The following is a 22,500-nucleotide window of genomic DNA, read 5'->3' on the forward strand; positions in this document are numbered from 1 at the left end:
TCTTCTTCTTCTTCTTCTTCTTCTTCTTCTTCTTCTTCTTTCTCTCTCTCTCTCTCTCTCTCTCTCTCTCTCTCTCTCTCTCTCTCTCTCTCTCTCTCTCTCTCTCTGTCTCGAGACAGGGTTTCTCTGTGCAGTTTTGGTACCTGTCCTGGATCTCGCTCTGTAGACCAGGCTGGCCTCGAACTCACAGAGGTCCGCCTGGCTCTGTTTCCCCGAGTGCTGGGATTAAAGGTGTGTGCCACCACTGCCTTGCAACACAGTGTTTCTTAAAGAGTATTTGATCTATAAAGCAGCACTTTATCTACAGTTCTTTTATCAGACACTATTTATAGATAAAAAGTCATTATATGACATTTTGATGTACAAAGAACTTCTATTTCATATTGGGTTAATATCCTACTTGTAGTGTTCATAACAGGTAAATTACCTTCTCTGGGGGTTCCAGAAACTCATCCTTTATTTTCCGCATATCTTTAAGAGTTATTTTTGCAGTATTACCAAAGTCCACATATTTGACTTCTATTTCCCGATGTCCAGGCAATCCTTTAAAAGTTATGAAATTAGAAATCACAAACTTACACATCTCTCTGTTAGTCTGGCCTATACTTTAAAGAAAATTTTGGGAAGGTCAATTATGCAGAAACTTGAATAAAGCTCAACAGATGTGTATGGAATCACCCTAAATAGGTAGTCAAAACTTTATACTTCCTGAGCATCCATTTAGGGCTATGAAAATTGTGCTATCATTTTTAAGCTGAAAGATGAATGCAGTAACACATCACTACAATAAAGGAAGCAATCCAGTATTACTGTTTGGAAGAAGCAGAAGAGGTGGCTTAGCACTGGAACTCAAAATGATGCTTGCAGAGGTTAGTCCTATGGTGCAAACATCAGTCAGTGATGGCTGAGCTGGTGGAGATATTTCCCAGTCTCCTAATGCACCCCAGGCTAGAAGTCTCAATTCTTCCAGCACCATGATTTTTACTCTTCATCAAGACTGATTGAGATGTAGTTTTAAGCTGTACAAGGCTCTGGTATGAAATTTAACCAACAGCGTTTTTTCTTTACCCAAATTATCAATCACATATGAGAACACAGCCAGTAGGTAGGGAAGTCTCCTATTTACTTTTTATTCTTTCATTTTTCTGAGTAAAGCAATGGAGGATGGCAGCACTAAAAGAGTGGTAGATTGAAGTTATAAACACAGGAAACAGGGTCTCTAATACAGAGGAAAAATGAAGTGCACTGCCAGATGACATGAAGTCTCAGAACAAATGTGTAGCAATCCTAGAGACCAAGCACTACCACTTAGGGGAAAAAATGGAAGAATGCTTCCATGGTTTAAAAGTACATCAAAATTAAGATTATCCTAAAAGCTTAATCATATTAAAGTTTTTGAGGTATTCGGAAAATATATAAATTAAAAGAAAATAATGCAAGTGAAAATCAGTCATAATGATCAACCTAGAATTAGAGTTCACTTTACAGCTTACCAATGAAAGTATCTACAGATATGAACTTTAAAGCAGTGACACAAACATGGAGAAAAGAGAGGACAAAAGAGCTATAAAGCGATCTCAAACATCTCACACAGTAACAAATAAATAGATAATATCTGTAACTGGAGCCTTGAGAGAAGCATAAAGATTTTAAGAAGAAATATCAGATAAAAGAAAAACAACCCTCACTCAGCTTCAAGAATTACAAAAGAACTGTATAGAAGGAGATGAGACCACAAAGGTAACAGACACTAGAAAATCAAAGCAAACCAAACAAACCAGGTACCATGTGCAGCCTTCAGTGTGGCATCCAGGAAAGCTATGGAGGTGCAGGAAGACAGACCTACTGAGTCACGGATAGATTTTCATTCCACCTTCAAAGTTGTCATGAAGACTGAACCTTTCTCCAACATCACTACTCAAAAGAATCGACTATTCAACAAATAAATGATTTGAAGCCAATAATCCTAATTTTAAAAGTAGTTGCCAAGACCTTAAAGATATAAAAGATTTCTTTTATTCCACATATAATAAAATAGTTGCACTGGTGTCTTTACTCCTATGGTTTAAATAGTTTTGTTTCCTCCAAAATTCGTAATTTTGAAGTTAATCCCCAATGTGACAAAAGAGGTGACTCTTTTGTCACCTGCTCTACAGTATAGGACTAGGTGCCCTTGTAAAATGGCTAAATGAAGAAAACGTTGACTCCTGTTTATCCTTCTGCCATTTAAGGAAATGGCATTTGCACTGCCTGAAAGATGCACCAAGGCTAACTCTTAAAGAGCAGGGAGAGCACCGAGCACCGGGTGGTGCACGCCTTTAATCCCAGCACTTGGGAGGCAGTGGATCCCTGGAACTCACAGGTGGATCTCTGTGAGTTCGAAGCCATCTTGGCCTACAGAGTGGGATCCAGGATAGGCACCAAAACAACACAGAGAAACTCTGTCTTGAAAAACAAAAAACAAAAAACAAAAAACAAAAAACAAAAAAAAGAAGCAGGGAGAGCAGACCTTCACCACTGACTTAGACTGCTCAGACTCTAGAAATGTGAGCAATATTTCTATTGTTTATAAGCAACCCAGTCTGTGCTATTCAGTTATAGCAACACAAAGATTCAAAAGAACTATATCTGAAAAAATTTTAGCCAGTTTAAGACACTAACTATGGACTGAATTAAAATCAATCGTGACCGAGGATAGAAAACTTAATTTGGAAGATTAAATGATTTTCATATAAGTTTTGGAATTTTCTGTTTTAGTAGTAGCTAGATTCTTAGATTAATGGGGAAAACATTTTGAACAGTGCCAAACTAAACTCAATTCTTTTAATAAAAAGGTAGATACCTACAAACAGGATCTATTCCATTTTCTATTGCTACCACAGAGTATCTGACACTGTAACCTATAGAGAAAAAGTGGTATGTGTGGCTCACTGCTCTAGAGACTCCAACTCCCAAGTGTTGGGATTAAAGGCTATGTAGACTTAAAAATATAGAAAATGTACAGAGAGATGGTGAAAAAGCTTAACATCATGGCACACAGTTACAGCCTGCTTGGTTTCTGGGAAGGATATTCAACTCACGGTGGAAAGTGGAAGGGCAAGTGTGTGCATGCTAAAGAGTCAGAGAGAGGCAACCTTGTTTGAAATCACCCACTCTCTTGGAAATTAATCCAGAGCAAGAGTTCACTCTTCTAAGAAAAGCTCTGCTCTTGTGACCCCAAAATCTCCCATTAAGTTCTACCTTCCAATACTGGGGCACTGAGGACCAACTCTTGACATGAATTTTACTGAAGTAAACCAAACCAAACCAAACCAAAAATGAGAACATAATATCCTGGACTAAACTGCCTATGGTATGTCTAACTTCCAAAACCCAATGGCTTTAATTGTTCTTTCATAGCTGTAGCTATATTTGTTGCTAGTACCTCCCTTTTCAGAAATATTTAATTTCTAATCCTTATTTGTTTATATTTATTATTTTTGTACTATTGGAAATTGAAGCAAGGCCTGACACATGCTAGGCCAATGCTCTATTGTTTAGCTATGTCTATGGATTATTTATTTATTTATTTTTCTTTTGTTTTTTTTTGAGACAGGGTTTCTCCATGTTGTTTTGGTGCCTGTCCTGGATCTCCCTTTGTAGACCAGGCTGGCCTCAAACTCACAGAGACCCACCTGCCTCTGCCTCCCGAGTGTTGGGATTAAAGGCGTGCGCCACCACTGCTCAGCTATCTACAGATATTTTTATCATTTCATCCTGAGACAGGGTTTTAGATAAGTCACTCAGACCATGGATTTTCAGCCCTTCTGCCCCAGCTTCCACAATAGCTGAGATTACAGGCAGGGTCACAACACCTGGATCTACTTTTAATTTTTTAATATTTCATTTTGCAGTAGTTCTTGCTGATGTTTCTAAGACATGATATACAGTCATATAGGTCAGGTTAGCCTCGAACTTGCTATGTAGCTGAGGATGACTTTGAAGTGATTGTCCTGCTTCTGCCTCCTAAGTGCTAGTGTGAGCCATGATGCCGGGCTCTAATTCTATTATTTGTGAGCTAAATTCAATTACTTGAGAATGTAGAAAATGTACAGAAAGAAAGGAAAAATTAAATAATAAATCAATTCTCTAGGAAAGAGGAATACAATAATTCAGAAAAGAAGCTAAAAGATTTGTACCTTAATAAACAAGCAAACAAACAAACAAAAGAAAATAGCAAGAAACAGATGAAGGTAGAGGCAGCCAACTTTCAAGAATGGATTTCTGCTGCTCTGCATCATCTACTGGTTTTCTAGTCAGTTCCTGAGGATTAATTCCTAATCAAGTAAATCAAATTCCAGTAGCCAGAGATTCACCTCCTAATGTTACCACTGCCTTCTAAAGACATATAACAGAGCACATGGTAAGAAAAGATAACACCGCCTCCATGGTTTACTTTCTAACAGTTCAGATGATGCCAGTTCTGTCATACAACATTTCCTTGTGGAAACAATATGCACTTTCCTACCAATGACTTTTGCACGATACCAAATTCCATCTTCAAATTTTGCTACACAGGCTTGATCCTGGACTGGACAAAGGATTTCCAGATTTTCTCCATCTTCACCTTTATAGAATTCCTCAATTGTCTTTAAAAGAGATAAAAAGTCCAGGTTCTCCATCTGAGGAAGAAAGGGATATGGCACTGTAGCTTCATAGAAAATGGAAACTCAAATGTTGAATTTATTATAGGCATTGCTCAGAAATTCATAAACACTAAACCTGGCATTAGATATAGATCTACCAATCAGGCATTATGTAACTTATTTTTGAGACTATTTCAGAATCAGTATAAAATTAGTATATGTAGACATAACAAAACTAAAATTCCATTCAGCAAGGTAACTTACTAGACATGTCTGTGTACATGCATATATACTCTAAACTTTTGTTTTTAGCAAAACTAAGTCATACAGTACATAAAATTTAAAGATTTTTATTTTATGTGTATGTCTGTACATCACATGCATACATGATGCCCATGAGAACCAGAAGAGGGCATTAGACACTCCTGGAATTGGCATTATAGATGTTTGTGAGCCACCATATGGGTACTGGAAACTGAACCTTGGTCCTCTGGAAAAAACAAAAACAAAACAAAACAAAAAAATCGCCAGTGCTCTTAACCACTGCATATCTCTCCAGCTCACTGTATGCATAATTTAGTGAGCAGCATTTTCTATTAATTCTCAGTTTGCTTCAGTTCCTTTCCACTAATGTTTCTAGGTCATATTTAGTTTTCTCTAAATGATCTGAATGATTACGCAATCCAAGATTATATAATGTTTCTGGCAGTTATCTCTGGAATTCATAAGCTAACTCTATAAGCTAGCACAGCTCTCTTTTAAGAATAACTTTTCCAGGGTGAGGGCTGGAGAGATGGTTCACTGGTTAAGAGTGCATGCTGCTCTTGTGGAGGCCCCAAGTTCCAGCAACTATATCAGGTGGCTCACAACCACCTGAAATTCCAGATTCAGGAGGATCCATAGCCTCTGGCCTCTCCCACCACTTGCACTTATAAGCATACCCTGCACACATAAAATTAAAATAATAAAAATAAATTTAAAAAACTAACCTCTTCTGGGCCAATGAAATACATTGGCCAGCAAAGGTGCTTACTGCCAAGCCTGACAACCTAGTTTTCTGTGATCCACATGGTGGGAGGAGAGGACCAATTCTGACAAGCTGTCCTCTGACCTCCACACTTGGACCATCAAAAAACAAAAAACAAAAAACAAACCAAAGCCTCCCTTTCTGCAGAATTTTCCACCTTCTAGGTTTATATGTGTCTTAGTTAGAGTTTCTATTGGTGTGAAGAGACACCATGACCACAGCAACTCTTCTAAAGAAAACATTTAATTGAGGTGGTTCACTTACAGTTCAAAGGTTCAGTCCATTATCATCATGGGAGGGAGCATGATGACATGCAGGCAGATGTGGTGCTGGAGTAGCTGAGAGTCCTACCATCTTGCAGGCAATAGAAAGTCAACTGACTCTCAGGGTGGTATTCCGAGCATAGGAAACTTCAAAGCCTGCCCCCACTGTGACAAGATCATACCCGATCCAACAAAACCACAACTCCTAATAGTGCTACTCCCTATGAGATTATGGGAGCAATTATATTCAAACTATCACAATGAGGTTATATCCTTATACTATTAAATGTTTTTAAAATCACATTTATGTATGTGTGAGTACATGTATTACACCATCCCTGTGAAGGTTTAACAACTTGCAAAAGTAATTCTCTCCTACCATATGGGTTCCCAGACCAATCTCAGGTTGCTAGACTTGGCAGCAAGTTTTTTTTTCTTTTTTATCCAAGGAGCCATCTTGTTAGCATTCTTCTTATGCTATTGAGTACAGTATACCCACTGTATTTTCCCCAAAGTGACTATTATATCCAAAGGTTTGATAGATTTCAGCCAAACCTTTTTTGCTTAATTTTTACTGGTGATTTTGTACACTATGCTGCAATGCACTGGAAGATGTAATACTTACAATTCACTATTAGTATGCTAAAATTTATGTGTTAACTGTGACCATGATTCTGACTTTTCTCATCAGAAAGGAATATTATTTTTCTTGTGCTCATAGTCTGATAGCTTTGATGCCACAAATATCTACTTCCTTATAATTTATCTAGCAGTTTTAAAATAAACTGGTAATTCTCTCTTAAATCAAAATGCAATAGGACTGGTCCACACTGGTAACCGCAGCACTCAAGAGGCAGAGGCAGGCAGATCTCTATGAGTTTGAGGCCAGCCTGGTCTGTATACTGAGTTCCAAGCAGGCCAAGGACAAATAGCAAGATTTTGTCTCAAAGAAACAAACAAATTTTCTTTTTCTTTTTCTTTTTTTTAAAGTTTTATTTATTATGTACATAGAAGAGGGTGCCAGATCTCATTAAAGATGGTTGTGAGCTACCATGTGGGTGCTGGGAATTGAACTCAGGACCTCTGGAAGAGCAGTCAGTGCTCTTAACCTCTGAGCCATCTCTCCAGCCCAACAAATTTTCTTAACATTAATAACTGGCATTTGGAGAACTAATTTAACACTCTTGACTAGGGGAAAGAGAAGCATAGAAACTTTAGAAACAATACTTTCAGACCATACAAAATAGCCTACTTTAATAAAAGAAACCTATTTTATTTAAGAATGCGGTAAATTCACAAACCCTATATATATATATTTTTTGAGACAGGTCTTCCTATAGTCCTGACCAACAACTCCAAGGGGGTTTCCCCTGCCTGTCACTGAAGTCTTTGTTAAGATAATTTATGGCCCTTAGGGGAGTATTTTCACCCCAAGTGGTATAACTTCATTCAAGGGTGTGTGTGTGTGTGTGTGTATAAAATAACAAAGTAATATATTTTCCTATGGTTTTTATAAACATCATTTCAATTGATAAGATACCTACAACACAATCCCTATACTAAAGGCTCAGGGACTATTGTGGAAGTGGGAACAGGAGGACTGAGAGCCAGAAGTCCAGATATTACTATGAGATTTAATTAATTTTTATTCACTCCTGTTAAATATTTCTATTTAAAAATCCAAAGGGTTGAGGATTTAGCTCAGTGGTAGAGCACTTGTCTAGCAAGTGTAAGGCCCCAGGTTAGGTCCTCATCTCTGAAAATAAACAAACAAACAAACCCCAAAACTCTTAAAAGAATATATACATATACTTACCAACTGAAGGTAAAAGTCAGTAGGGCTATTTATATGGCAAACCATGACTGAAACTTCTGTCATCTCTTCGGGCAAAACGGGTGGATGATAGCATAAAGTTGTATTTTTTTCACTGTGACTTCTTGGCGATTGTGACCTAAACCTAATTAAAAGCATAATAAGCAAAGCCATTCTGATAAAGGTTTTTGGCTTGTACCAACACTGACTTATTTACCAAAAGTATACCATTTTCAATGTCTCTCTTCTAACGTATTTCTTGGCATGGTTTCCACTTATTCATCCAGGACGAATAGGAGCTCAATAAAAAAGCCTCAGATTTGTATGGGCATTTTGGAGCTAGAACTTGTCAAAGGCATTTCAATGATTGCTGTGGACTGTGGTGGTGCTCAGGTGTGGACAGCTGAATCTCTGTGGCCTTTTCCAGTTTCTATATCTCTATTTTTCTAAAGGAAACCTATGTGGGCCATTTCTGGAGTTACCTAGTCCCACAGGATAGAGAATTAGAATCTTCTGGTGTCTCCATAGTTACTTAAGTCACCTTAATTTTGGTTTATGTGAAACAAACAGAAAAAGGAAATGCTAAGTATCTATGTTAGATCCAGACATTAAGTATAGATTAGTGGTCATGAACCCATCCAAAAGGCTAAATGATTTAAGTCAGGAACAGCTAAATTACAATTCTTGGAACTCTAATAGCTTCTTATAAAGTTAACAAAACTCAAAATATGTTTAGTATCTTACATATTTTCTATTTTTTTTCCCCGGAGCTGAGGACCGAACCTAGGGCCTTGTGCTTGCTAGGCAAGTGCTCTACCACTGAGCTAAATCCCCAACCCCCATATTTTCTATTTTTTATTTACTCTATTTGTGTGCGTGTAAGGTACGTGTAAAAATGAGGGTGTTCACGGTACATATGTGGAGCGTGGAGAACAACTTCAGGTATAGGTCTTAGCTTTCCACCTTGTTTGACATGACACCTCCATTCTTCTGCTGTACAGGTTGGGCTAGCTGGCTCATGAGTTTCCAGAGCTTCTCCTACCTCTGCCTCCCTCTCTCTCATCTCTCCATAGGAGCACTGAGATTCCATGCCTGTGTTGTGTGTACAGAGGTGTTTGATGTGGGTCTGGAGATTAGAACTCAGTCCTTAAGTTGGTGTGGCAAGTACTTTTACCTACTGAGCCACTTCCTCAGTCTCTATTTTTTTTTTTTTGAGCTGGGGATCAAACCCAGGGCCTTGTGCTTGCTAGGCAAGCACTCTACCACTGAGCTAAATCCCCAAACCCCTCAGTCTCTATTTTAAGTTGCCTTAATTTCTCTAATTTCTCAAACCAAACTAAGTGCAATTTTCATAAATAACTATACTTAGATAACATGATAGCAATGTTTTGAAACCACTGAAGTTCAGTTTAGAGCTCACAATAATTTTTTTAGACTTATTTTATGTGTATGTTTTATCTGTAAGCATGTATGTATACCACATGCATGCCTGGTTTCCCTCAGAGACCAGAAGAAAGAATCAGATGCCCTGGAACTGTTGTTACAGATGGTTATGTGCTACCATGTGAGTGCCTGGAACTGAATCAGATCCTCTGTAAAAACAGCACATACTCTTAACCACTGAGCCATCTCTCCAGCATGAGCCTATGATTTTTATCATCATCACTATTTGAGACAGAGGCTCACTGTAGCCAATCCTGGCTTTGAGCTTGCTATGTAGCTAAGGATGACCTTATGTTTCTGATCTTTTTGCCTTCCCTCCTGAGTACTAGGGCTATCAGAATGTGCCTCCGCGCCTGGTTCATAGGGTGCTAGGGATTGAACCCAGGGCTTTGTGCATGCTAGGCAGACATTCTAACAAGTGAGCTACATGCCTAGGCCAGATTCCCTTATTTTTAAAACCTTTCTTTTCCTATTTATAGCTATAATCTTAAAAAAAGGTTTACTTTTATGTTTCTGAGTCTTCTACCTGCAGGTATGTATATGTACCGCACATGAATGTGTTGTCTAAGGAGAGTAGGAGGCAGCATTGGAACTAGGGTTACAGTCAATTGTGAACTGCCTTGTGGGTGCTGGGAACCAAACTGTGTATTCTATAAGAGCAGCTAGTGCTCCTAACTGCTGAGCCATCTCTCAAGCCCATACAACTTCAATCTTGAAGAATATTTAAGTTTTAACAAGTTACTTACCTTGCTAGTTCCATAAAAACCAACGCATCTCTGAGAGACACAGGCATATCACTGCTGATTTTATTTGTTGGTGGTTTCTGCAGATCTACAATAAGCACATCATCTTCTTCTCCAAAAACTTTCATTAAAACAGCCTTGTTATTTACCATTTTCAAAAATTCTACTTTTGCCTCCTTTTCCCAGCCTTTACTCTATGGGAGAAAATAAATTCCAAAGTAGTTAGTAATTACAGTTAGATCTAATGTTAGTGTTGGATATAGCTTTGTACCAGCCCACCTACAACTTTAAGTAAAGGCACTGAACCAATCATAAGCATTTAGGAAACAGCTGAGGCTGTAAACCAAAAGCAGTCTTTATATGTACAATGTAGATATATGATGATCTACAGATACAACCTTAAGATGGTTATAAGTTTGTAAGTCACTTTAGAATAGTAATGAAAACTGGGGGCTGGAGAAATGGCTTAGTGGTTTGGAGTACTTGCTGCTCTTGCAACTGGGGTTTGATTCCCAGCACCCACCTGGTGGGTCATAACCATCTGTAACTCTAGTTCCAGGGGAGTCTGGTGCCTTCATAGCCACCAGGCACACACTTATATATATGGAGGCAAAATATTAATATAATATAAAATAAATACATCTACAAAAATATTAATGAAAATTATAATGACTTTAAAATATATTGAATATAAATTTTCCACTTAAATTACAAAACTTCAAAAGGTAATTCTGAATTCTGAATTTAAGACCACAGTACTGTAACAGCATAACAGAGACTAAATAATGGACACTAAATGTTGGTAGCATAGCACAAAGGTCTTTGTGCCCACAAATCTCCAGAGAAACCAGGAATGTTAAGCACACAGGATTCTCTTTCCAATGGGAAAAATGAAAAACCTGTTTTTCCATCCAGAAAGCTGAGAATTGGAAACTAATTGCCTGGTGATATGTGTTATCTGTAGGGCCAGGCCATATCAAGCTTCTACAGCCAGGACTGGAGGTGGCTAGTAATCTAAATGACCCTGCTAGACAGAGGCTCTCCAAGCTCCCACAATCAGGACCAGAGATGGCTAATAGCCCACATGATCTCTACACTGTCTGTATGCTGAGACCAGACCAGACCTTTAGGCCCTTAAGGTGGTACAGGTAGCTTTTCTCTAGAACCCATCTTCTTGGAGGAAATGATCTGTACCCTGAGTTGAGTTTCGATGTAATTATGCTTCCTTGTGCAATGGGGATTGTATTACCCCAGGAAACTTTTTTCTAAACTATACTGGACTTAAACACTTTGGGAATAAACCATCTGACATTAGACTCCCTTAAGTTTGATCCAGGGTGAAATCAGTCTGCACCAGGTTTTCATTCCTATTTCTTTGGGTGGTTCTCTTCCCTGTGTGACACCTGCAGGGACTCCCTCAACTAAACAAAGAAAACCTGATGACTAGGGATGTAGCTCAGTTGGCAGTGTACTTGCCCAGCGAAAACAAAACCCAGTACTACATTAACCAAGTCTGGCCATTGTGGTATTGTATTCCCCAAAATATTGTGCATGCTAATAAACTTATCTGGGGTCAGAGACAGAACAACCACAATATTAAACATAGAAGTTAGGCAGTGGTAGCACACGCCTTTAATCCTAGCATTCCAGAGGCAGAAATCCATCTGTTCAAGGATACAGCCAAGCATGGTAACTCACACCTTTAATCCCAGAAAGCCAGCCTTTAATCCCAGGGAGTGATGGCAAGAACAGAAAGATATATAAGGTGTGGAGACCAGAAACTAGAGGCATTTGGCTGGTTAGGCATTTTCCTAGTTAAGCATTTGGCTGGTTAAGCATTCAAGCTTCTAGCAGCAGTTCAGCTGAGAGCCATTGGGATGAGGACACAGAAGCTTCCAGTCTGAGGAAACAGGACCAGCTGAGAAGTTGGCCAGGTGAGGGTAGCTGTCGCTTGTTCTGTCTCTCTGATCTTCCAGTGTTTAACCCAATACCTGGCTCAGGTTTGGTTTTATTAATAAGAACTGTTATCCTGACTAGTCTTGTCACCTTGATATACCTTAGAGTCATAAGAGAGGAGCAACTTCAGTTCAGGTTACCTAAATCAGATTGGTCTGAGGACATGTCTGTTAAAGACTGTCTTGATTTTTAATTAATGCAGGAGGGCCCACCCACTGTGGGCAGCACCATCCCCAGGCAGGTGGTGTTGGGCTGTTTAATAGAGTTAGCTAATCATGAGCCTGCAAGCAAGCCAGTAAGCAAACAGCATGGGCATCCTCCATGGTTCTGAGCTGGAAGTACAAGTCAAATAAACCCTTTCTGCCCCAAGCTGCTTTTGGCCAGTGTTTTACTACAGCAACAGGGATCAAGCTAGGACAACTCCATAATCTCAGCACTCAGAAGGCAGAGGCAGGAAGACTGGAATTTTAAGGGCATTGTGGTTATGTAGGAGTTTGAGGCCAGTATGGGCCATATGAAATCCTACCTCAAACAAAACAAAACAAAATAAAACAAAAAACAACAACAACAAAACAGTTGTCTGATGTGTTGCTAGAAACTGAACTCTGGTCCTCTGCAGGTGCTTTTAACTGCTGAGTCATCTTTCTAGCCTCATTTTACTTAAAAAAAAAATTCAAAGCTGGGCTGTGGTGATGCATGTCTTTAATCCTAACACTTGGGAGGCAGAGGCAGGGGGATTGCTGAGTTTAAGGCTAGCCTGGGATATACAGCGAGTTCTAAGATGGCTAGGGCTACAGTGAAAAGCCCTATCTTGAAAAACCAAAGATCATTCACTCATTTACTCTGCTCACCACTGTTGAATACCCACTATGAAGTAGAAGAGGAGCTGCTATGCGTTGGGAATGCAATGATGAACCAAGGCACAGACTTCTGCTTTCATAGACCTCATAACAGAAGAACTGCCACACAGATACTTTTATATACAATTCCAATCTCCTAGGATTCTTAGGGGAAAAGATTAATAAATAATTCCAAACAGAATGCTATGTGAGTCATAAATAAAATACAGAGAAAGAGGGGAAAATGTTTAGAAATATAGTGCCCCATTTCCTAACTGATTTCTTCCTACAAAATTGACTCTAAAATGTAGTGTTTAACTTGGATATTTCATTATGTTCACATGAACTTTCTTGAACTCAAAATTTCATTAAAATATTTTCAGCTATGGAAGCTGAGGATCATAGCACTAATAGTTCGTAAGCAGAATGTGTTTGTCAAGATTAACTGGTTCTTTCAGACTAGCTCAGCAACACAACTAAAACTCCAACAGCTTTTTCAGGAGAATCACTTTCCATCCCACTTACTGAATTGTATGGAACGATGTCTTTCAAGGAGCACAGGTGTGCTAAAGGTGGGACATCTTTCAGCAGTTCTTCACTATATGGTTCAGACTTCCGTAGAAGCAGACAGAAGTCACTTAGTGTAATATGTTGTTCACCAACATGCTCTGGTCGCATATGTGTGTCACCAACTCTGGGAAGAAGTAATATTGAGAATAATGTTCCACTGGGCATAGTTGGTCATACACACTTTTTATCTCAGTACACAGGAGGTAGAAGCAGAGGCAGATGAATCTCTGCTGGTTTGAGGCCAACCTAGGTCTATAAAGTGAGTTCCAGGCCAGCCCGTGCTATGTCATAAGACCCTGTCTCAGGAAAGATAAATAGCCAGGTGGTGGTTATGCCTGCCTTCTTCAATCCCAGCACTTGGGAGGCAGATGCAGGTGGATCTCTGTGAGTTCAGGACCAGCCTGATCTACAGACTAAAATCCAGGACAGCCATCAAAATTACATAGAGAAACCCTGTCTCAAAAAAAAAAAAAAAAAAAAAGAAAGAAAGATAAATAAAAAATGTTTCAATCTTTGAACATCTTTTCTCCTTTATAAGGTGTGTACTTCTAAGGATAACTACCTGAAGTTAAATCTTGCAGAACTTATATTCTAAAGTAATACTTTTTATTAATAATTTTATTATTATTTATTAAACAGAAACTATTTTATTACATAGAATTAAATCTTGACTACCTTTATTTGAATTTATTCAATTTAAACTTAAAGACAATAATGACTCATCTTCTCATATACATGTATATACATATATATTCATATTTATAAAATTGTGAGCATTAAATAAAGTAGCCATGCTATAGACAGTAGTGGTTCTCACTACAAAACCATTTCAATTTCTTTCCCTAAGACCTAGGAAAAGAGTTTTGAATACCTATAGTAAGTTAGACAGCATGACTCTTAAACATCCCTTAATGAATTTATAGCAGTAAGATTAAAAATTTAGCCAATCGCTTATAGCTAACTATTAATACTTTATTTAGAAGCATCAGTATATTATCCTCTGCTCTGCGACAACATAAGATATGCATCTAGAGCACATAAAAAGCTCTTTTTCAAGTTCCTTTTCTAATAATACTGATAAAGGACAATATTTAACTTACTTTGTAAGACAAATATACAGCAAAATAATAAAACAGAGATCTTGGAAGTGAACGATGATAAGTCTTTTACTGTTACTAACTTCTTTCTTTCCTTTAATCCTCTTTCTAAGCAGGCCACAAACATAAAATAATCACAAAGATTCATACCCTGTGATGATCAGGACTTCAGAATTTCCAAAATCTACCATGAATATCTGTATTAGTGAAATTTCACAGACTGAGAATTTGGTTGGATTACATGGTTTTCTAATATTTTTAGTTTTTGTTGGAATTATTTCAGTGATAATTCCTCGACACCACATTCTATTCTCAATACTGTTGACAAATATTCTTGCACCTAATAGGAGAGACAAATCATTAGCGTTTATGAAAAAAAGACACTAAGTAAAGCTCTAACTTACAAATATGTGTCTCAGTTTTCCAACTGAGAAGTCTTAATTCATTGATTTATTAAATCATACAGTACTGCCAAGTGCTATGAGAATAAAAGGTAACGTACTGTGGCAGTTTCTTTACTACAGAAACTCATAGGCTAATTGAGGGGCTAAAAATACAAAGTACAAGTTGTTACGCAGTGAGGAGCTTTGTTTTACAAACTATTATTAGCACAGTCACATGAGATTGTCTTGCCATCAAAAAGCTAAAGGAAGGCCTTTCACAAATCACTAGCTCACTATTCCCTCACACATACACCTATGAATATATTGACTTACATGATACACTACTTTCTCTCGGTAAAAGCAAGTTAGAATTAAAATACAATGAATATGAAATTCCAAAATTAATTAACACTCATTAGCAGTGTGATTCAGAGAAGGGGAGGGTAAACTAAGGACTTAGTTCAAACTACTGTCTATGAAAACGATTAAGAAAGAGGCCTGAAAATGAATGTATCCTATGAGCTGTCAATGTTTTCATCCTTTTGTGTTCGAAACCACTTGATCTTGACAATAATCCTATGGAGTTGTATTTTTTCTTTTTCTTTCTTTCTTTTTTTTTTTCTTCAGTTTTTTGAGACAGGGTTTCTCTGTGTAGTCCTGGAACTCACTCTGTAGACCAGGCTGGCCTCGAACTCACAGAGATCCGCTAGCCTCTGCCTCCCGAGTGCTGGGATTAAAGGCGTGCACCACCACCACCCTGTGGTTTTTTTGTTTTGTTTGTTTTCTGGAGAAAGAGTCTTACTATGTATCTCTAGCTGTCCTGGAACTCACTATGTAGACCAGGCTGGCCTTGAACTCTCACAGAGATCTGCCTGCTTCTACCTCCTGAGTGCTGGGATTGAAGGTGTTCCCCACTACACCCGATATGGAGTTGGTTCTTTTATTGTAGGAAACTGAGGTGTGAGGCTCAGAAAATGGTATGTCAAATGTGTCATTTTAACAGACGAAGCAAAACAAACTGCCAGGACCAAGGCCTCTCTAACCTTCCCTAGGTTTTCCCTCAAGCAAAAAATAAGGTCTGCCTCCCTAAAGTTTCCTTATCTAAGAGAACTTCCAAAATACTAGGATTGTCTTAAACTCCATAGCAATATTCAGAAAGACAGAAAAGATTAATCATCAGAAAAAAGAAGACAGTAAAAAGTCATCAAATAGCATAGATAGGCTTTTTATCTGTTCTGAGGTCAGCTCTCAGAGATTTCCTGAAGGGCTTTATTTGCATGTATTTGCAATAATTTACTCCTGGCTCTGGCTTCCTTCTCTTTCACCTTGGCTCTCTCTTCTCTAAGAAGTGGTTAAACTTCAACCCTCTAGCCTTTTTATAGCTCCTATGTACATTATTATATTTCTTCTTCTTCTCTCTTGTTAACCTGTCTCATTATAGAACATTTGCTATGGTCTGGATGGTAGGTAGGAAAGGGTTAACTTCTTGTCTATCCTAACAGAACAGAGAGGCTGCAAGTCTAGCTCAAGCCATAGTGAGGTAGGAGAAACAAGGTAAGCTGGAACCCACTCTCTTAACAGTCCTATATTCTGAAGAGGTCTAGAGAAACTGTCATAGATCTGTAATTTAAAAAGCAACTCACTTTATAATGGAGTTGTTATACTCTAAACATGTGTCAAGATTTGATTTTAGCCGGGTGGTGGTGGCGCACGCCTTTAATCCTAGCACTCGGGAGGCAGAGGCAGGCAGATCTCTGTGAGTTCGAGGCCAGCCTGGGCTACCAAGTGAGTCCCAGGAAAGGCACAAAGCTACACAGAGAAAGCCTGTCTCGAAAAACCAAAAAAAAAAAAAAAATGTTCAATTTGGCCGGGCGGTGGTGGCACACGACTTTAATCCCAGCACTCGGGAGGCAGAGCCAGGCGGATCTCTGTGAGTTCGAGGCCAGCCTGGGCTACCAAGTGAGTTCCAGGAAAGGCGCAAAGCTACACAGAGAAACCCTGTCTTGAAAAACCAAAAAAAAAAAAAAAAAAAAAAGATTTGATTTTAATATTTAGCTAACTTACCAAATAATTTATGTTAAATAACACTAAAACTTTTATGTGAATATTAAAAAAATCTTTTAGCAAGTCTATGTAGGTCGGTCAATAATTACAGTATTTAAAACAAACTTGATAGTATAATTTTGGAGGAATCTTTACCTAGCTCCAGAATGTCTGAAGGATCAAGGTGCAAGCTCTTATTGCAAACTTGCTTCATCTTCTTCTCCAATACTGTTGCATCTTTTATTTGTGAATATTTCCGCACATAGAAGTGGCAAGGATGTATTACATGGCTTACAAAGACTAGCTCTGGACAACCTGTCAAGAATCCATATTTAAAGCACATTATTAAAACATGATCTAGGAAAGAACCATAAAATGTGAGCAACTGTAATTTCCTAAAAACAAACAATCCCAAACAAGCAAACAAACAACAACAAACAGAAACAAAAACAAACCTGTCTTATAGCAATGAGTTTTTAAAATAACTAGGTCTAATGAAAGAGTCTAAACCCCAAATTCCTTGTGCGTGTGTGCTGTCAGGGACAAAACATGGCTGACATGTGCATTAGGCAAACGCTATACCACTGAATGACACTGCCTCCACTATGAACTCTTTAGCAACAAGAACTGCAAATACTTTGTCTAACTGGAGAAACATTTTCTATAGGTCAAACTCAAGTTCATGTGAAGTTCTACAGTCACATTATGTGCTATAACTATTCTATCATAAAACTTCAGTGTTTTTGTGAACTTAGTTGGATCTTAGAATCACATTGATAATGATTAGAATCCCAGGAGAGTCCACCAAAATCAGGTCAATACATATAAATACTACAAAAGCAATACAGCGGATGGCTACTCTGCATCCAGGTCTTGTAAATTAAGTTAAAAGACAATCTGCCTAGGCCAAGTCAAAGTACACAGTAATAGTTAGGGAAGTGTGTCCTTTGGTGCATGTGGAACAGAGAGAGTTAATGACAGTAAAAGTTCTTATTTATATAGGAATAATTAGTCCAATTATTTCTACTGCTAGAAAAGGATCTCCAAATTATGCTAAGGAGAAATGCCACAAACAGTGTATATGGTATGTTGCATTCTATATTAAAAAAGATAATGTATGTGTATTTATTTGCATATACATTAAAAAACTATACAAGGAGGTACAAAATAGAATAAGCATAAGTGGCAAGACAACTGAGAATATTTTAATACAAATTTAAGAATATTTTCATATATATTTAGTACTTTTTGATTAGTTAATATATACTTATGTACTGAGCAAGGCTTTAAGTCCTGGAACTGAATATAGCCAAGTATAGCTATATGGCAGAAACTGAACAACGGACTATTTAAACTACCTAATATAAACTACAAAGACTATCTATAATAAGATTAAGAATTGGGTAAAGAAATCTAAGGTCTTGGTGAGGAAGCTGGCCTACCTCCACAGAGAAGATTTAAAACAAAGTGGTAGTCTGTGGCCTTAGACTTACATAATCGTCTAAAGTAATTCCTCAAATGGATAACAACAGTAGAATTAACAGCATAATTGAAAGTAATAACCACTGAAAAGTTTAAAATAGAATTGATTAAAAATATAATGATCAAAAAGGGCTGGAGAGATGGCTCAGATAACTGGATATTCTTCCAGAAGATCAGGGTTCAAATCTCTGCACCTACAAGGCAGTTCACAACTGCAAGGATTATATACACTAGTGACTAACTCCAAGTATCAGTAATGTACCAGTGTCACATTGAAGAAAGAAATAAAAGCAATAAAAGTAATGTACCAGTGTCACATTGAAGAAAGAAATAAAAGCAAAAATGGCTCCCCTTGGAGCCATTTAACCAAGAGCGAGTCCAGATTTGAATTCTCTACTTCCTGCTCCCTGTGTCTTCTGTTGCATGAACCTGAATCTGTGCCTGCATCTGTATCTGTGTCCATCCCTCACAAAGGGTTCACTCTGTATGTACTGGACAGCACAGAAAGCATCACATGGGGAAGCATTGGGACTCTTTACAGAAATCTCTAACAGTCTTAGAAGGGCCAAGTCACGGGCTCTCACTGATCCTAACTTTCCCAAATAACAAACATCACTGTTTATTAACCAATATTCATAAATGTTGTTTGAGGTGATACAAGTACTGGGATTAAAGAAGCTGTGTGCCACCACTGCCTGGCATCTATGTTTAATCTAGTGGCTTGTTCTGTTCTCTGATCTTCAGGCAAATTTTATTAGGGTACATAATATATCACCACAGTTGTTTTCATTTTTTTTTTTTTTTTTTTTTGGTTTTCGAGACAGGGTTTCTCTGTGTAACAGCTCTGGCTGTTTCTGGAATTTGCTTTGTAGATCACGCTGGCTTTGAACTCGCAGAGAGAGCCTGCCTCTGCCTCCCAGGTACTGAGGTTAAAGGCATGAGCCACCAGCGCCTGGCTGTTTTTAACTTTTATGGTAGATTTTGGAAGGCTGCTTTTAACTTCTGTGTTTGCTGCTTTCAGCAAATGATACACATGCATTGTCTGGGTCAGGGGAATAGAAGGGAACATAACAAGATTATAGCTATGTGTATGTATATATATAATCTATCTATCTGTGTGAAGGTGTTGGATCGCCTGGAACTGGAGTTAGAGACAGTTGTGAGCTGCCATGTGGGTGCTAGGAATTGAACCTGGGATCCTCTGGAAGGGAAGCCAGTGCTCTTAACCACTGAGCCAGTTCTCCAGCCCCTACACTGTTCTCTTAAAGGCAGGTTAAGCAAACAGTTTGAATACACAGTAGGCTAGCAGTCTTAAGTCTTAAGGGACCTCAAGATGTATTATTAACTTCAGCTCTGAGGTCTAGCAAAAGTTCCATCTCTTAGAATGTTACAGATATTTTCATAATACTGCATTTCCACACACAACCATTTGTAACTCCAGTTCTAGGGGATCAGATTGGCCTCCTTGGGTACCAGGCATGCATGTGATGCACAGACATACATGTAGGCAGAACATCCACACACATAAAAAAATTCTTTCATGCCGGGCGGTGGTGGCGCACGCCTTTAATCCCAGCACTCGGGAGGCAGAGCCAGGCGCATCTCTGTGAGTTTGAGGCCAGCCTGGGCTACCAAGTTAGTTCCAGGAGAGGCGCAAAGCTACACAGAGAAACCCTGTCTCGAAAAACCAAAAAAAAAAAAAAAAAATTCTTTCTTAGGAAAAAAAAGTGATCAGAGTTCAAAGTGGCAATCAAATGGCAAGTGCAAGTATTTATTATGTGCCAACACTAGGTCTGAGCTGCCAGGAGGTGTTTTCTCTTCCTGGATGCAGGTGCTGTGGGAAGAGGGAGGGTCAAGAAAAATACTAAGTGGGTTAGGAAGATGTGATCAGGAGCTGGTACAGCGTGGGAGGAGCAGGGGGAAAGCAAGGGCAGTACCAGGCACACAGGCTGCGGCACACGTACAGGAAGGACCCTGAAATTAAGATTCTCCATAAGCAAGCCCTCTGGATTGACTAGCCGGAAGGATATTTTGAAGATATCACCCCCATCACTGCATAGGTAAGAGGAGACAATACAGAAGGATGGACATGACTATTTCCGGACAAAAATTGTGGTGCACTGGCAAAAAACAACAAAGATCCTGACAGGAGTAAGTATCCAGCGGCAAAGCATCCAACTATTGCCTGTCTCTTTGAACCTTATCAGTGATATTAAATGAAATATACAAGTGTCTTTTATTAACCTGGTCTACAGAGTGAGTTCCAGGACAGGCACCAAAACTACACAGAGAAACCCTGTCTCGGGGAAAGAAAAAAAAAAGAAAAGAAAAAGAAAAAGAAAAAGAAACTGCACACTTTCTTCTAGGACAACAGAAAGGCACCTTGAGTGCAAACCACCACTCACTGAAGGCTCCAGCTTTTAAAGAATGGGAAAAGAGCCAGGGAATAGGGTAGACTGTAGATCTTCCCCTCTCCCTGTGTTCCTCCAGACCCAATCCCTCAGTCTCACCCCCAGCTCCGCAGCACAACACCTGCAGTGGCTTTCTCTGGACCCCATGTTCCCATCTGCTGAGAATCCACAGACTTTCCCCTCCTAAGCTCCCTCTCCTTAATTGTGCTTTATCCCAGCTCCCAACTCCAGCAGGCACTCCCTCCTAACCTCCCAACTCCTGCCAGGGAAGCAGGTAGGCTGACTGTAGATCTCCCCCTCTCCTTTTGTTCCTCCAGATCCAATTCCCCAGTCTCATCCCCAGCTCTATAGCAGACCTTCTGGAGTGACCTCTCTTCACTCTCTACCCCCATTACAAAGAAACTAAGTAAGCAGGTCATGATGGAACACTCTGCTCTACTCTCTCCTGTGAACCCCTAAAGAACCCTAGCCTATCCCCATTCCTAAGTGTCAGTACCCAATACCCAGAAACACACTTTATCTGGAACCCCCAGTGGCCATACCCATCAGGTCCACAGAAAATTTCCTACCAGGCAACACACAGACATCACACTCTCTGAAAATCTAGAAAGGAATCAAAACCCAAGGAAGAAAACACCCACCCAACAAGGACAAAACCAGACATTGGCACCTAGACCTATAATCTTCACGATCCCAGATGCCTAGATTGTAATGCCAAGTGTAAAAACACAATCAATAATAGCCAGGACAAAATGTCTCCACTGGAGCCCAGCACTGCTACCACAGCAGGCCCTGAGTATTCTAACACAGCTGAAGCACAAGAAAAAGACCTTAAAACCGCCTGTGTAAAGATGATAGAGGGCCTTAAAGAAGAAATGAATACATTCCTTAAAGAAATCCAGGAAAACACAAACAGTGGAAGAAAATGAATAAAACTGTTCAAGACCTGAAAATAGAAACAGAATCAATAAAGAAAATCCAAACTGAAGGAATTCTGGAAATGAAAAACTCAGAAATTTGAACAGGAACCACAGAGTCAAGCTTCACCAACAGAATAAAAGAGATAGAAGAGAGAATCTAAGGCATTAAAGACACGATTAAAAAAAATGGATACACCGGTCAAAGAAAATGTTAAATCTAAAAATCTCCCGATATAAGACATTCAGGAAATCTGGAACACTATGAAAAGACCAAACATAAGAATAATAGAAATAGTGGAAGAAGAAACAGAGCTCAAAGGCCTAGAAAATATTTTCAACAAAATCACAGAAGAAAAATTTCCTAACCTAAAAGAGATGCCTATAAAGGTACAAGAACCATAGAGAACACCAAATAGACTAGACCAAAAAATAAAGTCCCCTCACCATACCATAATCAAAACACTAAATGTAATAATCAGAACATAATCAGAACACAGAAAGAGCATTAAAAGCTGCAAAGGGAAAAGACCAAGTAGTTTATAAGGGCAGACCTATTAGAATTACACCTGACTTCTCAATGGAGACTGTAAAGGTCAAGTTTTGCTGGGCTGGCATTTGTGCTGTGGTCTCTTAAGAGTCTGAGGTACATCTGTCCAGGTCCTTCTGTCTTTTAAACACCACAGGTGGAAAAAAAAGACATCTATGATAAAGCCAAATTCAATCAATATTTATCTACAAACCCAGCCCTATAGAAGGTACCAGAAGGAAAACCCCAAAATAAGGAGGTTAACTAGTAACTGTAGAAACACAGGGAATAAATAATCTCAGATCAGCAAAATCAAAAGAAGGGAAACACACACACACACACACACACACACACACACA

General features: G+C 38.8%; 1 protein-coding gene across 1 annotated transcript in view; it reads right to left on the minus strand.

The window, feature by feature from the left end:
- Positions 1–22,500, minus strand: part of Rnf17 (ring finger protein 17) — a 119,892-nt gene that overhangs the window by 46,477 nt on the left and 50,915 nt on the right. The window contains exons 12-18 of the mRNA XM_059273571.1: positions 16,959–17,117; positions 14,527–14,716; positions 13,235–13,403; positions 9,918–10,108; positions 7,732–7,873; positions 4,508–4,661; positions 428–543 (exon numbers count right to left, since the gene is read on the minus strand). Coding sequence (XP_059129554.1) covers positions 428–543; positions 4,508–4,661; positions 7,732–7,873; positions 9,918–10,108; positions 13,235–13,403; positions 14,527–14,716; positions 16,959–17,117 — 1,121 coding nt within the window. The remainder of the gene's footprint in view (positions 1–427; positions 544–4,507; positions 4,662–7,731; positions 7,874–9,917; positions 10,109–13,234; positions 13,404–14,526; positions 14,717–16,958; positions 17,118–22,500) is intronic.

Source organism: Peromyscus eremicus, chromosome 9 (genome assembly GCF_949786415.1).
Source record: "Peromyscus eremicus chromosome 9, PerEre_H2_v1, whole genome shotgun sequence".
NCBI lineage: Eukaryota > Metazoa > Chordata > Mammalia > Rodentia > Cricetidae > Peromyscus > Peromyscus eremicus.